Below are 18497 nucleotides of genomic sequence, written 5' to 3' on the forward strand. Positions count from 1 at the left end.
AATATAATTTAAAAGCTTGAATTCTGGGTAATTAGATGAATCCAGGAACTTGGTTTTGACTTTTGGAGGAAGAGGACTGAGGTGTGGTAGGAGGCTCTTGGTAAATCATGGAATGCCATAAAATCTGGGGTGAGCAAAATGTTATATAATTTCTTTTTTATAAACAGTTGTACATTCCTGAGCCTTACACTAAAAAAGTGTTAATTGTATGTGGCTCTTGAAGACATTACCTTATAAACAGATATCAAAACACTTCATGAAAGTAAACAAGACCAGTACAATTACTTTACAGATGGAAAAAATGAGTCAAAAAGGATCGAAACAACCTGACAAAGGGAGCATCCAGCAACAGCCTCATATTAATGCTACATCTCAAAAATTCCACAGAAGTATTCCTTACCAAATGCTGTCTCAAAATAGTAATCTCTACACTTACGGAATTTAGTCATAGACAATAAATTGACCACCTTAAATAAAAGGCAAACTGCAAAGCCATGCAATGTCTTGCAATTTGTTCATACATTTTTTCTAAAAATCCTGTTTCAACAGCTAGCATAACCACCTGGTAAGAACCATTTTCTGCAAGCTTCAGATTTGATCCAAATATAAAAACCTGTTCATATTGTCTTTTTGATTATGCAAAGCTTTCAGGACTTAAATCGGAGTAAAAACACACCAAAAAAAAATTTAATTGCTTTCACTGTGTGTCTTTCACACCAATAAATTAAGTAAGGGCAAAGTATAAAAAGAAAAGGGAAAAGTAGGAAGGATAATTTCAATGTAGTGATTAGATTCCTCATGTACTTGTCACTAAGGCACTGTGAAACATTAAATCATCGGAAGACCCAGCCATAGCACAGCTGTTGGTAGTTTAGCAGTATGATACACCAAGATCTCCTTCTCAGTAACATTTCTTTGTCTTTGCTCTAAGCAGTGGAAAAAATCAAGGGGTGGCATATCATTAAACTGAATATATCAAGTAGAATACGTTTTCAGTATTTAGTTTAAATATTGGCAATTAGCATCAAAATTTTAGGATGTAATCCTTGGAAGACTTATGTGAAAGCTTAAATTTACTCAAATGCTTAAAGTTTATAAAATGTATAAATCATTGACTGTCTAAGACACCGTTTAGTCCTTGTGATATAAAATAACATCCCTTTATAGTATTGCATTGCTGTCACTATTTTTGCAATAGGAACTTCTTGGAACCTCACTCTGACTACATGGGCAAGGCAACATTTCCAAAAACACACGTGGACACTTCATGCAGGAAAAGCTGGACACGGGAACATTCACAATTTTCAGAATTACAGTTCAAGGTTTACAAATCTCAGTGATTTGGGAATATAAAATCATTTGGCCGATTATTTACAGGTTACAATTATGGCTGCGTTATGGTCTGCCACATACAACAAGATGTTAAGTTCTGAAAGAAAAAAAAATATTTTTGAATGGAAGCTTAGCCCTAAAAAAAAACAAAAACCAAAGCACAAAAAAACAGCTTACACTTGTAAAGGCTAAACTATATTTTAGAAAGACAATATTCACAGACAGCTTCCGTTCATTATGAAGCATGTTTCTAATTTCCTACTGCTGACTCACAGCAATTAAACTAGGAAACATAGTCCGGATAGAAAGACTCTGGCAGGCAACTCACCGCTGGCTGATAAGCTTATTCACAATGGCGAAATTGGCTCTAGGGGCAAGAAATGAGGTGTCATGAAATCCTACAAAAGAACAGTTTTCATGTGCTTTAATTTGAAAATTACAGAAAATGGAAAGAGATGTATGGAATAATTATGCTGACAACACTGTGCTTTTAGTGACAGAAGACAAAGTCAGAACAAAAACAAGCAACTGAAAACAGAAGCAAGCTGGATAAAGCATTAGGTTCTTTTCCACCTGAATGTTTCTTTAATGAAGCAGTAATCTCTGTCTCCTGCATTAAAGAAAAAGGTTTGCATAAAAAAATAAAATCACTGTTCTTCCAAATGAAAGCAGCAAATATGAAAAAACAAAACAAAACAAAAAACCCACGCACATTTAAAGTGACAAGTTGCAATGGTGCGAAGCACAACAGAATTCAAGTAATAAATGAGGCTTTTGCATAGGATCTTGAGAGACATCCAGTTTTCAACAGTTAGGCAAATATATATACTCACAGAAGTTTCAGTAATGCTCTGTTGTAGCAATTGCAGAGATATTTCCAAACCTGTAACCTTTAATTGCTTGTGTTTTTTATTTCTTTATTCATTGAAATCAACTGTGAATCTGAGTGGCCACTGTACCAAATGACAGAATAAAGAAGTCTCAGGTAGTTGATTCCAGGCCCCTGTTCCTATGTTTGCACAGCAACATAGACCTGGCTATGGCACACCACAGAAATGCAAGGTCCCAGAGAGCTGCCTGTAACCGGCAAGCTGGGACAATGCATCAGTACCATCTTTATCACGCTCTTATAAGTATGACCAGGACAAGAATTAATAAAAGAAAAAGCCACTTCAGCTTTTTCAGCTATTTAAACGAAGGGAACTTAACACCTTTACCTGTATCTACGCCAGAATAATAGCATTTTTATATTTTAGATGGTCCCATTCTTTTTTTTTTTTTCTCCTCGTGTCCTATCCATCTCAGAAACCTTCTTTTAACTGGAGCTTTAGCTAAAACAAACAAAAAACACATAAATTTGCTTCCCAGTATTAAATCTCCCTCCTCCCTGGCCCCCCTCCTTTTTTTTTTTTTTTTTTTTTTAAATCCTTTCTAATGGTACTGTTTTTCATTTGGTAGAGAGTTTCTACAGCTTTCAGAAATAGGTTCTCTCAAACACTGCATAAGTAGATTTTGTCTGGGATTTATACTGCTCTGCATTTGATATCATGTCTATTGAATCCAATTGCCAAGATATGCATTTTTTCTGGGTAAATGCTTTCTAAATTGTGAGGGGAAAACCATACATATTGTTTTTTTTTCATACAGCCAATTTTTACAAGCCATTTTGTCCATGTATCTTCTCTTCCTTTTATAAAATAGGTGTATTTCAAATTTATTTGGGGTATTTCAAATAAGATTTAGTTTTTACATAAGTGCCCTTCAAAGATGGAACAAACAGCACACGTTACTGGTATTTCAGATCACCAGTAATACAGAATATTTTGTGTTGTAAGATCATGCATGTTGAAGAACACTAGGAGTTAGTTTATATTACAAAGAGTACTTGCAAGAGATAATGGCATAATCATCATTAAGGTGTAAAATGCAAAACTATTGGTCTGGGCAAGCCTTCCAGGCCAGACAGGCTGTACCTGAAGTCGGGGATTTTCAACAGCCGAAGCAAGAAATAATTGTTTCCCACTCTGTCCCTGGGCATTTGGAGCGAAACAAATAAATGAAATAAATCTCTGATTGGTAGCCAACTGCAGAAAGAAATACTGAATACTAGTAGAAACATTGCACAGGAACAAACACTATGTGCCTAGTTTTCTAAGTAAAAGTCTGTGTCTGAATAAAGATACGTACATTTTAAGTAATAACATATGTGAAACTACAGAGCTTACAAATATTTTACAATCAAATACAGAAATGAACATGATTTTTTTTCCATATGCAGACTATGTTAATGTCCATAACCATCTTATTGCCATTGAAAATTCTCAAGCATATAGCAATATTGCTTAGAACTCTGAGACTATTTATCATTCTCAAGGTCAGATGCTTATCTACAACCAGCTAGACCTTAATCAGTACTACTGCTGTGTGACAGTAAACATCTCAGACTGTGGATTCTTTTTCATGCTATGAAGAAAATAGGAGAGTGGGAAATGCCATCTTACCTGAATACTGTAGAAGCACTTACAGTTCCCTGCTATTGGTCTCTACTGCTTGTCTATTTTTTTTCCTCTTACATTTCATGTCTCATCTATCCCATAATAAACTTCTCCTAAGTTGATAAAGTTATATAAACATTATACTCTATTTTTCATGAGCATTCTCCAATGAAAGAATTTCAATATCCTTGGTTATGGACCTCTGAACTCCAGACAGGAAATCACAGCGGCATCTGAAGCCTGAGATCTACCAGTCCTATCAGTCGAAACATTTAAGTGTTCATGAATTCAGTGACTAAAACTTATGAACTTAACTTAAAATTAACTCCATTCTCAGCAATTAAAACATCTGATACTTCAAAACTGTTCTATTCATGAAGAAGAGAAAAAAAAATCAGCAACTATATTATGAATTATTTTCTCAGCTCTTTTCAGGACATTGCATGATGTGCTTTGTTGCCTCAAAGTTTTCTCTACATTAAACATAAAACATTACCATATTTTAAAATTTAATGAACAAGTCATAAAGAAATTACAAAGGAGCTGTGAATGAAAGTTACCTTAGAAGTGTCTTAGGTAGGTGAAGTTTAATGTTGGCTTTAAAATAAGTAGTTTAGCATCTGTCAACATAATCACCTACCTTTTATTATCAAGACATTTTCTTTTGGGTGAGATGCACTATATTCTATGGAAATTGCAGTTTGCAAAATTATCTTCCAAGGAGCATCCAGAAATCTATTTGCTTTGGTGTGCCAGCATCTACATTTCAAATACTAACACCAAAATATTTTTTCTGTCTTTATATATAAGTAGAGGAAGTATCACTATTGGATCACCAAGTACCTACACTTTTCAGGGCATTTGATATTTGACATTATCTTACCTGTTCTTCATGCCTCTCCCTAGCTAAATACCCTATCCGTCCATATACATCTCTGATTAAATATCCTCTCCACCCACAATAATGGGGCTACTGACTACACGGTTTTGGTTTGAGACAGCACAGCCACATGAACTATAAGCCTTAAGGCAAGATATATAGTTTGTACTTCATTTGGCTACATGACACTTTCTACATGCAGATAATCTTCCTTTTGATATTTCCATGTGCTATTTCTTCTAAATGGATAAACAGCTTATTTTGTATTACAACATTACGATTAGTTTAACAGAACCTCCTGAAAATATTAAAAACCTATTAATAATTTTTCAGTTTTATTCAGATGAAGCTTTACACTTGAGAGCATAAATTTACCCCCATGTGAAATGATATTAACACTAAAGGAGGTAATCTCATTGTCTTAAAAAAGATATACAACTTCAATCCTTCCAGAATCCTCTGGAGGTATCTCTCTGTCTCTCTTAACCATAAAATTAACAAATAAATAAATTTCTAATGACAGATGCTTTAAACCTTACCTACATTAGGTACTTAAAGGTAGTCTACGGTTTAGAACATGGACATTCACGGTGGGCATATTCAAGGCATAAGCATGTCTTTGAAGTCCGGATATAACTGCTGGTATTTAGCAAAAACCATGGTATGGATAAGCTCACATATAAAAGAAAGGCTTTTAAAACACAAATTAAAGTGGGATATCCAACTTGCAGTGGCCTGAACTTACTAGTTAAAATGCCTTATTTGAACTGTGACCTAAAACTAACAATATCATTGCACCAAACCACTAGCAAGCATTTATTTTCAGATTATTAAAATTATATCCATAATAAAAAACAAAATATATCCATCATAAAAAAATAAAATACTGCGATATGGTTAAAAATTGCTTCTGGATAAATATTTTAGATATTAATAATATAACTTTTGTTTAAATTTTGTATATTGTGCCATTAATTATTATTATTTCTTAATTATGTTTTAGCACCAGCAAGTAATTAATTTTCATCATACTTTTCAACTTGAAAGACTTCAAGAACCTAAAGGCATTCTGTGAAAGCTTTGAACTTTCTATTTCCTTTGTACTTTCCATTTCTCTCCCCTGGTCTGCTGGTTCATGCTTACACGCTTAAAGATACAGCAAAAAGGTCACAAGTAAAAAAGGCAGCTCAACCAGCACCGAAAACAAAACATTATCGGAGCAAGAAAAATGAGAAGTAAATCTCTATAAACATAGTTCACAAAGGCAACACAGACTGTTGTTGAAACAATTTAGTAAATGCCTCTGTAGTGACACTGTTGTCAGTAAAGCTTACATCTCATCTCCCAAGCTACTAAACCAAATGTCCTTGGCATTCCAGTTTTCTAAACCATATGAGTGAAATTAGTTCTCAAGTGGACTTAAATTACTACACCCTGATGTTTTGCAAATTTCCCTATGAATCTCTGACTTTTCAGATCAGAATCCTTCCTTTTATTTGTTATAGACAGCTTGGAAACATAAACCATTGGCTATTCCCTGCTAGGACTGTCATTTTTTACATAAAGAAGTAAAATCACCCAAGTATCTTACATTTTACAGTCTTCTAAAACAAAAAAGCTACCAAATTTATTTCAGAGCATTTCCAAACAGCCATGACTACATAATATCCAGGTGGAATAATCAGATTTCTGTAGCAACAATTCAACAAAGCACAACTAAAATCTTCCAGAAACTTGTTTAGGAACAAGGTTTTCAAACACACTTAGGATGCCTTGACAGTTACATACTTTACTATGGATCACTGCTGGTGATATATGTATGGCACTTTAGTCTACTATCTCAGCTATATTTTGCATGGCTTTTAAATTAACAGTATTATATTTTTAATGTAGAGCATGTGTGTCCTGGTTTCAGTTAGGACAGAGTTAATTTTCCTCCTAGTAGCTGGTAGGGTGCTATGTTTTGGATTGGGATGAGAAGAGCGCTGATAACATGCTGATGTTTTAATTGTTGCAGAGCAGTGTTTACACCAGGCCAAGGACTTTTCAGCTTCTCGCTCTGTCCTGCCAGCGAGCAGGCTGGGGGTGCAGCAGGAGCTGGGAGGGGACAGACCCAGGACAGCTGACCCAAACTGGCCAAAGGGGTATTCCATACCATCTGGCGTCATGCTGAACAATATATAGGGGTGGCTGGCCGGGGTGGGGGGGCCGGCTGCTCGGGGATAGGCTGGGCATCGGTCAGCAGGTGGTGAGCAATTGCATTGTGCATCACTTGTTTCGTACACAGTATTATTTTTTTTTCCTGTCTTAATAAACTCTCTTCATCTCAACTCACAGGCTTCACTTTCCCATTTCTCTCCCCCATCCCAGAGAGGGAGGGGGGAGGGTGAGCGAACGGCTGTGTGGTGTTTAGCTGCCAGCCGGGTTAAACCACAACAATGTGCCCAGAAATAGATCTACTGGTGTTGTTAGCAAAGCGTTTTTTTAAAAAAAGCAGTATTAGTCATATTAACAGCACTATTATAATTCTTTTTTTTTTTATGAATTAAGAAAAAAAAGTCAAGTTTCAAAGTATTACTGAAGGCAATTAGTAAGCAGCAAGTCTATTGCCAACAGTTTGCATTTTCAGTGCCAGTCATGAAATGACATATGGATAAAAGCAGACAGGCTGCTAGCTGGCAACAGCGTAAGTCAACAATGAAAAGGACAACATTAAAACAGTCAACATTAGTGTTTTCCATGTCAGGCTGTTGATGAGTCCTTGAAGAGATTCAAGGACTAAAGAAGCAAAGGTAAAGGGAAACCTTGGTACTGATAAATGCAAAGAGGCAATAGCAATAATGGCACTGGACTTGCTATTTTTCTCTCTGAAGAAGGCAGCAAACTCCTACACACATGGGAAAACAAGAGCAGGTGGCAAAAATGTGATGTGTGTGTAAAAGGACACTGAAGTTATTTGAGGTATGAATATCCAGATGAAATGCCACTGCTATATATGCAGAATATAATTTCTTGCCTGTGAGGAAATAAGGTCATACACTGTTCCTCTCTATGAAGATCCAGATGGAGTGGTTTTGATCATGTTATTACCCATAAAAAGTTACATTTTCTTGCTTTCTGCTTCTTCAGCCCCACAGGTCCCAATCCCCAAACACCACACCAGGGCTGTGACATGAGTGGTGAAATCCTGCTGAGGAATAAACACAACCAGCAGGAGCATGTGGCATTGCTCCTCAGGGAAAGAAGCAGTGGCCCTGAGCACAAGCAGCAAGCGCTCAGTGTAAAGGGCTGCTGCAGTCACTGAAATAACGTGTTTGCTTGTAAATTAGATCAGCCCAGCTGGGATGCATTGAGGAAGTCAATGCGAGTGCATTTGCACCATGGGATTTGGTTTCAGAATTATGTGAATTAGAAAATAATTTTGAAACAAGAGAGATTACTCCCAAGTAAAACCATGCGGTTCTTTCAACTGCCCGTGCTTGCCATTACGATCGCTTATTGTGCCTACTGGGCCGAAGAACGAGGCATAAGATGATATCATAGCCAGTTACATTTCTGCCTGTGTCATCTGTCATTGATTGGGGATTTCAGTCCCATAAATTCAGCAAACTGATGAGAGCACTGCTGCCCCCACTGCTGTGCTCTGATGAATCACTGCACGCTGCGATGTTGGCCTTTCTTTCAACTACGTCTTGTGAAGGCTGTTTCATCTCTGCATTACTTCATTGCCATCCTTGTGGTGTTGCCACCGCTTCAACGTGCTGCCAGATATTGCCATTCCACCTGTAGCAAATCTTAAAACATTAAGAGGTAAAAAAACTCTGAAAAAAAGATTCAGAAGAGAAAAATCATATCACTATTCTTGAAGAAGACCACTGAGCCATCCTAACCACATTGCAACATATCCAAAAAATTATCTGTTTGAAAGCATACCCAGAAGGAAGTGATAAATGAGTATATCACTACACAGATTACTTGATGTGACTTGCCAGATGCCATCCAAGAAGCTGGTTTTCTTGTATCTGTGCTGAGGCCCCTGAGCTTTTCAAAAAAGAACCTCCAGTATGTGGCAAACTCTTAACTGAAATTAGTCAAGATTACAAACACCTACTGTAGCAGTTTCTGCTTTTTGACAGGTGTGACTAATGAGTTACCAGCTCTTGTCATATGCAATGGACTTTCATTTGACAAAAAAATGAACTAGTTTAAGCTATCATCATCTCCAGTTGAATACTCAGGGTGCATAATGATGCAGGCAGTTGAGAGTGTCATAAAGAACTGAGGAAGACTGGCTAACTAAGGCATGTGTCGTGGTTTTGGCTGGGATAGAGTTAATTTTCTTCATATAGGCTTGTAGGATGCTGTGGTTGGATCCTTGGTGATACCACACCAAAGCTTTTGGTTGTTGCAGAGCAGTGCTCACACAGAGCCAAGAACTTTTCAGCTTCTCATGCTGCCCTGTCAGCAAGGAGCCTGGGGGGCTGTGATGGTGTTTGTCTTCCCAAGAAACTGTTATGCGTGATGAGCCCTGCTTTGCTGGAAATGGCTGAACATCTGCCTCATGATGGGAAGCAGCAAATGGAATTCCTTGTCTTGCTTTGCTTGCACATGCAGTTTCTGCTTTACCTACTAAACTGTCTTTACCTCATCCCATGAGTTCTTCTTACGCTTTACCTTTCCAATTCTCTCCACTATCCCACCTGGGGTGAGTGAGAGAGTGGCTGTGTGGTGCTGAGCTGCTGCCGAGCCTAAACCACAACAGCTTGTCAGATCCTTCACCTCATGGCAGGTCATTTCCATAGCTGGACAAGGACAATGTGATCAGTATTGCTACAGCACAGCCTCCACCTGTGTCTCTGTTGGATGTATGGGATTTTATTCTAACACTGACCATCCCAATTGATATCCAGACACTCCTTACTGCCTGCCACTGTCCCTTATGAGACACACTGCTGTTGTGCTCGAGGTATATGGGGAGTTGAAGTACTGCAAGTACATCATGTGAGTCTATGTTGTATGGATGGGTATTTCATAAAAGAAGGAGCATGTGTATCTACAAGGGAGACTGCAGTTCTGGTGGACAGGATGAAAGTTGACAGCACGTAGACAGATAATAAAAATGTATGTGGAAGAGATTAAACTGGACTTAAGAAATGTCACAGAAACTTCCCAGATAGACCAGGTAGTAGAGGCAGGAAAAAGAAGTTGTACATACCTAAACATACATAATGATATGCTGTAGTTCTGTATGCATACAATCACAGAGCTGTAGAGCCTGCCCTATGGCATTGCCCCGTGCAGATATTTGTGCTTCACTGCAGGTGGGTTAATCACCAAGTTGCCCTAGTAAAGCAGCCCTACAGATCTTCTGTGGAGCCAACCCTATCATCAATGGCTAAGGTTCTGTCTGAGATAGGAGAGACAGAAGGCATCACTCACACTACTGCCAGAAATCTGGCAACTTCTACACTAGGGGTTTCAAAGAATCTGGAAGCACAAGACAAAAACTTTAGAAGACAGTGGAAGAGCAAAGGTTGTGGTTATTTCACATAATCTGGCTTAGCAAAATCAAAGATTGGCCAGATTATTTATATTCTTCTTCTGTGCTTATGGTGTTGAGCACAGGAATACTTAAGGTAGAGGAGAGTGTGCAATCTATTCCAATTTCCACCCACTTGCTCTTTTGGAAAGGGGACACTGCCAAAATGTGCTCTGATGAGAGATACACACGTTTCAGCCCCATATAGTTTCATAGCCAGGAGGGATGAGCAGCATTTAATGCATGCCTCTTCACCAGCTGTTGGCAGGCAGGAGATCACTGCAGGATTAAGTAAACAAAAGCAATGCACTTAATAGCAGATCAAGGTACCTGTACAGAACCACGTTGCAGGCTCGAGGACTTGCAGCTAAAGGTGAAGATACAAGCATTGAGAGGGAGTGCAAGAAAGAAGGACCCAAAACAAGACAAAAATCATTGTTTGGAAGTGTTGTTATTGACGGAAACTTTTAAGATATAGCTCTAAGGATTTTGCTTGGCCTCTTCTACAGACTGAAGAGGAAAAATAAAAAGTAAGGACTACACTGCAGGGACCCTCAGCACTCTTCTTCCATCCCTTGCCTTCTCCCTCCTCTTTCTCTGCCTTGCTCCTATTCCTGTCAGCTCATCCATGCCTTGTACACTTCTGGTGACACCTTCAAGGTGTGGAGCACAGCCAGCCACTGGGGCAGGGTCCATGAGGTGAAGCTGATAAAGAATAGTCTGATTGTCACCATTTTGCTGCTAAGACAGAAAGCTGCATCACTGCTTTCCGTGTATTTTGTGCACACTTCACAGGCTCATAGCTGCTTACGCATCTGGGTGAGGCTAAAGGAAGAGGTACTACTCAAGATGAGTACCTTCTTCAAAAATGACAGAGGGGGTCTTGCAACACAGATTCAGGTAGGAAGTTGCAAGGAAGTTTCACAGAGTTTCACAGCTGGGAAAGGCAATGACTCAATGACTGAGAGCTACTCAGCAAGAGGCAATCTTTGTGAACACAGCTGAAATGAAGTCGGTTTATTAATTGTATGAAAGGTCACAAAAATAGGTCACAAACGCAACAGGCTATTGTAGCATGGGAACAACGAACAAAGCATATTCTGCTGTGAGGCAGAGTCAGAAGTCCAAAATCTGAGTTAATATTGAAGTGTGAGTTACCAGTGAAGCGCTTTCCTAACAGAAATTGGTGTTTATATATAAATATATGTATCCTCCCACCATTTTTCTTTTATATATAATCATTTGCTAAAGATTATGATGAAAGTGTCTAGGAAATTGAAGACAAATGGTTCACTTTAAGAGCGGAAGCTATACTGATTTTACTGGTGGTCGTGTGCTGGTAATGAGGAATCCTGAAAACTAAAGATTTAAATATGAAACACACTCTTATCTTCATTACCATATGTTCCAAAAACAAATGCTACCTATGGTCTTACTAGCAACATCAAAGCTTTTGAAATTTTTGTGAAAGTCTTACATTTTCCACTTGGCTCAAAGACACAGAGGAAGGCTCTTCAAAGCCTTTGGGAATACATTGTAAGCACAGTTATATTAATAAGAAAATGCCCTGGCCTTGTAACAAAAAGACCAGCTTGCACATTATATCCAAGTCCACGGGGACATATGCAGGTGGACTAATAGGCAAAAATACCGATACCAGCTTATTTCCATTTCAACAGGAGCCTGATACAACATATTAGATGAGAAAGTTGGAAATCTTTCAAAGAAAAAACTGTTTGGTATTTTAAAAGCAACTATCTTTTTAGCATATTATGTGGAACTGAAGGCCAGAGGAAAAGATTGTTATTGAAAATCCTCATCTTTTTTCTTTTCCTTCTTACTCAGATAGTGCCTGACAGACACATGTGAAAATGTAGATTTTAACCTTTCAGATATCTACTTCACATAATTTCAGTGAGTGTAATATTATACTGTCATATTTCTCCGTGAGGCAGTTGATGATGTTGATGAAACAAATGGCATCTCATGATTACAGAGGAAATGCCACTGATTGACCAAGAATTCAATTATAGGCAGCTCAGGAAGAGAATGTGAAAGATTCCACAGCATTGCATTTTAAGACACAATACACTACTATGGAAGTAACCAAAAAGTGTAAAGCTTTTTACCCAAAACAGAAGTTTCTCTCTTACACCTTTGAATATATCTCAAATAGAAATGGCTATGCTAAGCATTTAAAATTACTTCTGTCAAAAAAAAAGTTCAAAAACTTCACATTACTTGTAAAATTTACAATTCTATCTATCTCAAAAACATCATGATTATATCTTTTAAGTGGATTCCTATTCTACTATTTCCAAATAATGCTACAAGTAGTCCATAAATAATAAGCAAGATACAGATCGGTGTTTGTGGTTGAGAAGCAACGGCTCTGACAGTGCCAATGATACCTTCTGTTAAAATAAAATATTGTTTCACAGCCAAAAATAACGTATGTGAATATGTGTATAATTGACTCTCTAAAACTCACGGCATGCTATGACAAAGCATTCAAAACAACTGATAAGAACTTTAAAATTCTGAATGTAGAAGTGAAAATATAAAGTGGGGCTTAATACTCGCTGTGAAAGGGATCTGAAACAAAACCGTGTGAAATTTAAATCACATACTACTTCCTATTTGTTCCAAAGTGCATCTACTCCACATAAAGTTCTGAAGTGGACTGCCTTATCAATTTTCTGCAGAAGAATTACATTGAAGGAACAGTTTAAATTTAGTTTGCACCAAAAGCCCAAGGCGAGCAAAATGTCTAAGTTAGTAGTAAGAATGCCTCTTTGCCACTAGGAGAGATAATGAATCCTATTACTAAAACACAGCAGTATGCCTAATTGTGAAGTCACATGCAAGTTATGGCTTTAACATTAGCATTTTTAATTTTAATCCATTTTTAATATAGTTTCCTAGCAAATTGGTACATAAAAAATGTAAAGAGGAAACAGCAGGCAACAATCAGCTCTTGATTATGCACTCAGACTCTGAAGGGGTTGGATAACCTAAGTAACCCCAAACCACGTATAATACAAAATATGAGTAATATTAGGCCCTAAGAACACATAGCAAGGTTGTTACAGATGAGCATGGAGCACAAACATCCCCAGGGAAGCACCCAGCAAGCAGTTACAAGCATATTGTGCATTCAGTTTGGACATTGCTGCACTTCTCCTGCAATGAAAGCAGCTCAGGCAGAGCCAGCTCCGGTATCTCTGCACCAGCAGCACATTTAACCCTGAAACTGAGTAATGCATCCATGGAAAATTAAGACCTGGCCATACCTGGCTGTTCTGAGTCCATTTGTTAAATGTGTCACCTGCAACTGTGGCTACAACAAATGAATGGAAGTTTCCCTTGCCGGGTATTGTGTATTGAACAATGTTTTAACTGTTCAGATCTTCAGTGCATTAGCTATTTTTTCAATTTAAAGACTAAGATAACATTTCTCCTAACAAACTTTCACCCAGTATTATGGATGTTGCTTTAACCTGCCATTTTGTTTCTATTAGTTATTAAGTTTTGTACATATACTCAGGATGGAGAAGTAATTTACACTGAATTGACTCAATGCATTTTCTTTCTACTTTCCTTTCCTTCCATTCTATTTCAAACACATTTATTCGTGTAATTCCTCACCTCAGTTTTAATTCTGCAATACACTGTATTCTCCACTTACTCACATGCTTAGTGCAGCCCTAATAAATACCTTGCAGATTCATATTAACTTCTCTGATTGCCTAACACTATATTTAAAGCAAATGGTAATCCCAATATGTCCTAGAGATGATGGGAGCAGTAAATCACACATTTAAAGTGTATTAAAATCTTCAGGTGTGAGGGACTATAAATGTTTAAAATATCACTACTGAATACTCACTGTGGGATATAAGACTAATTGCTGTTATACCTCCTCATAATCTTATACTACCATTGTCTCTGGCAGAAAATAAACAATATGCTGGAGCCTATTTGTCTTGCTTCAGTTAGGAGACCTAGAAATATTTTTAGTACAAACTGTGAGAACAGCTACCAAATACAAAATATGACTGAAGGGTACTGCTAAACTCGCTGACTAGTTGACTGAATATCATGTTAATGTTATTTTGTATTTACCTGTACAAGACGAAGGATTTTGAGACTACAACCTACTACGCTCTTTTCATCAACACACGCTAAATTTGTAACTTCCCCTTAAAATTACTAATATTTAATAAATAATATAGTTAGTACCATTTTAAATACAAAAATTGGACTTGACTTTTAAAACATTCAAGTGTTTAAGAATTCTATGCAGCTAATTTTCCTGAATATCTACATTAAAGCTCAGTAATAATAAAATACAAAAACAAGAATGCATTGGGTAACAACATACTTATTAAAAATTAAAAAACATATTTTAACGACAGGATAATTCAGTGCTGAATGTACAATGTAAAGTCATTTTAAGCTTAATGTATGTAGCTGTATGGGTACTGCGGTTCAGCAGCACGGTTAAAGAAACGTTATTAGACCGACACTTTTCTGCAGAGAAATATGCTGCTATTATCTCAGTGGGAGATAACCCTGGCCTTTAACTTGAAATAACTCAGCAAGTTACCTTCCTGATAAACAATGCAATATTAATATCACAGCTGGGAGCAGTTCTCTGAACACTCACAGCAGGGATCAAATTTGTTGCTCAATTTTTGTTGGAAATATAGCATTCCTTTCTAACGGACATATTTAGCTTCAAGAAAGAGGAACAGGTAGAGTTCAAGATATAATTAATTTTATATCAAATTAAAGGACAAAACAAACCACGGAGCAACAATTATTAAATTATAGCATGCACAAATGTTAAAAACTCTTCAAACCATGTGTGATGGTATGATGCAAGATTCTTAAGTTTAATATACATGTTAGTAGTACACAAATAAGCATATAAAAAATGAAAAAAAAACTTAGGGAAACACTTGTGTGTGAGTTCAATTTATGGTCTCAGAGATAACCAACTTTTTTTTTTTTGAATCCACTTTAAAATACATCAGTGATAATCCTAAGCATTTTGTATGCTTCTAAAATACAAGAAACAATGCTGTTTTAAATTGGAAAGGGTGAAAAGTCCAACATGGTTATTTATTCCACTTTTGAACATCACCGATCTTAACAGACCACTTCTATACCTTTTAAACCACAAGAACATCATGCAACACACACCATTTTGCAACAGACTGAAATCAAATACAACGCAGAAGTGCAGTAGGCTACTCCACTCAATTTCCAGATTATTGCTACTTGCATAATCAAGGAATTCTCTTGAAAAAAATAATAAACTGTACTTATCATGAGAATTTCATAACAAGATATTTTCCAATAGCAAGTGGTGACAAATGCAGCTAAATGTTATGTTATTTCATTCTAAGCTTAATTTTAACCGTAGCTCATTTTGGCATTCATCACAGTTCTTCTTCCCTTCTATTAACACCTGAGATACAAGTCCACTGAAAAACTCAAGAATAGAAAAACAGAATTTTCCAAAGGAAAAACACATGCTGCAGGTCAAATTTGAAAACTGCTGATTCTGTCTCTGATGTTTAACTAACAACATTTCATTATCATTGTGAGGATTTTTGTTTTGCAGTAGTCAGAGTTTTAAAAGCAACTTATACATAAATTTCAAAGAGCAAGCTAGTATCTGTTTGAAAAAAAAGTCTTTGTGAAAAAGAGACTTTATTCTAAAATATGTAAATGCCACAATAATGATAAAGTCTCATTGGATGTTCTCTATACAATTCTAACATTTTTTCCCCCCAGAGGCTCAGATGCAGAAAATAAAGGTACTGGGAAAATTAGACGAATGTTAACACTATCAAATAAGAGTACACAACAAAATTATACCTTGATCATGTTAGCAAGCAAACACAGGAAGAACACAGCTGTTCCTAGAATGGACAAGAAGGCCTATGTAAACTACCAGCAAATAAGAGCAAATCACAAAAAGAATAAACTGATTCTGGGTAGAGCTAAGGCTGGATGTTTCAAGGTGGCTTCTAGCCAACAAAAGTAGTGACAATGGACAGAGTAATAGGCTTTAAATTGACATAGACATATTAACAGGACTATGTACACTTATTTATTGAGGCAAGGGGCTGGACCTGAGCATCTGCAATGCCATGTCCAGGCTTATGGCTTATTTTTCTACAAACCAACCAGTGCAGCTGAAAGTTGCACCGAGGCTGCGACAAAGCTATTTGCTTTGTTGTCTCAATAGGTCGCTGGAGGAAATCTAGTGTTTTATCTTTATCCTCTGCCTTAAGATATAGAATGTATTCTAAATAAAGATTGAGAGACCAGGTAATTCATCTCATCTGATTCTTAGGGATATTTGATTTCTAATTATATTTTGTTCTTTATTGATGAGATTTGAGTTACCATACCTTTCTTACAAACGTACACACTGGATTACGTAAAAAAAATTAGGTTCACTTCTCAGAGTGACTGCTAAGAGCTTTGCAGGAAGGAAGACTGACTGCGAACAGAGGAAACAAAGGTGCTGTCATTCATCTCCCACACAGCTGCGCTAGAAAGAACTGAGAATATCTAATTTCTGCAGACCATAGCAGAATGATTGCCATCAGCTCACAGGAATAAAATTATTACTGTATTCTATTAATTTACATATGCTTTAACCTATGTGAAAACGCATCAGACCATAGCCAATTCCTCACTGGACCTTACTGGATACAATCCTTCATACTCTTCCTCAGCAGAACCGCTCAAATGTTAAGAATTTGTATTTTGGGGTCCAATGCAGTATTGCAGGAATTACATCTGCCAAAAAGTAGATTTTCAGAGAATGAAAAACAATGAGGTGTACAATGCTACAAAACAGGCAATTCTGGTGATTTTGTTAACACAAAGGCATGCAACACTAATTAAAATATAGGATTCCACGTTTTATTGCATAATTTTTCATAAAAGTTCTGTAACAAAATGAAGCTAAAGGCTGCAGCTATCCTCCCTAAGCTCTTCCATCCTATAAATATAGCAGATGAATAAAACTTTCATGACAATGAGAAGTTAAATCGTCTACACAGATTGCCACTGGACACTTCTGCCTTCATCCGCACGTCATGCTGATTGTTGTTCATATTGCCACTATGAGCCAGGACCCAGAGAAATGCAAAGCATAACTCAGGATGCCAAACTGATCCGTTCATACCATACAACAGAATCATGTATAAAATCAAACTTTTGCAAATGTTCTACAGATGTTACTACGGAAACCTATTTTTTTTTTTATTTTATTTTTATTTTCAGAGAGTCTATTCCCATTTGTTAAAATGTTTTTAAGTTCTTTTAAGTCCTTACAATTTTTTGTAAGCTGAAAGGAGAAGTGAGGTAAAATTTCCTTTAACAAAAATCACTATAGTCCAGAAAAAATTCCACCCTCCGGCCAGGAAAAGGAGAATTACAAACACAGGGTGAAGCTGGCCAGACCAGTGATTCGGCAACCTCTGTCTAAAGATTTTTTGGCAAATACTTCAATAAAAAATTAACAAAATCACCACTCCCCAGTGATTTAAATAATGCAAACAGAAAGGAGGAACAATATATGATACATCATTTACAAACATATGGAAAAATGTGATGCGACTTTAAAATAACATAGGGAAATTAGAATTTTTTTTTCTTTCTTCATTGTGTCATACAAAAATATGGAGCTGCTCTGAGGGATTTTCAACTGGTTTCTGACAGAGTAAATAAATAGTTATTAGTACTAGAAGGTATAGACTGAATGTTTTAGGGCAGATATTCTATTTTGCAAAACTTGTTTCAACCGATTCTTTAAATGTCAAATAGTAAAGCAAGTACACTAAGAACACAAATGATAAAGTATTAGGCACAAAGTCCAAGGGGAACATACAAGTGAACACATCATGTTCTGGGGTTTCTATTACTGTTTGATTAAATAAACTGTATTTAGTCACTGTGAAAAGAAAATGGAAAAGGTCTCTCTTCTCAACTGCTTCTGTCCTCGTTCTCAGTTTCCCATGTCTTTGAAGCATCTCAGCTCCCTTCTTGGTGTGACAAACTTGGCTTTCCCAAGCCAGTCCAAGGAAAAACAGCGCTGGCACAAGCTGCCCCTTCTGGATGTCAGAAGTGAAGGACCGGTGGTGGGCAGCAATTTCCAACAGGCTGGTGAGCCTCCAGTGTAGCATCCCAGACTGAAGGCTGTCAGTACTACAATTGTGAACTA

The 18497-nt window shown here is 37.0% G+C and overlaps 1 protein-coding gene across 2 annotated transcripts in view; it reads right to left on the minus strand.

Annotated features, from left to right (window-relative positions):
* KCTD8 (potassium channel tetramerization domain containing 8) overlaps positions 1 to 18497 on the minus strand; it is an 89143-nt gene that overhangs the window by 47454 nt on the left and 23192 nt on the right. Inside the window, exon 2 of one of the 2 annotated variants that reach the window (XM_048072888.2) lies at positions 1 to 18494. This exon is cut by the window's left edge and continues 22763 nt beyond it. The exons of the other annotated variant lie outside the window; for it this stretch is intronic. Coding sequence (XP_047928845.1) covers positions 18055 to 18494 — 440 coding nt within the window. The 3' untranslated portion in view covers positions 1 to 18054. The remainder of the gene's footprint in view (positions 18495 to 18497) is intronic. 2 annotated transcript variants of the gene reach the window in all.

This window comes from Anser cygnoides, chromosome 4 (genome assembly GCF_040182565.1).
Source record: "Anser cygnoides isolate HZ-2024a breed goose chromosome 4, Taihu_goose_T2T_genome, whole genome shotgun sequence".
In the NCBI taxonomy this organism is placed as follows: Eukaryota; Metazoa; Chordata; class Aves; order Anseriformes; family Anatidae; genus Anser; species Anser cygnoides.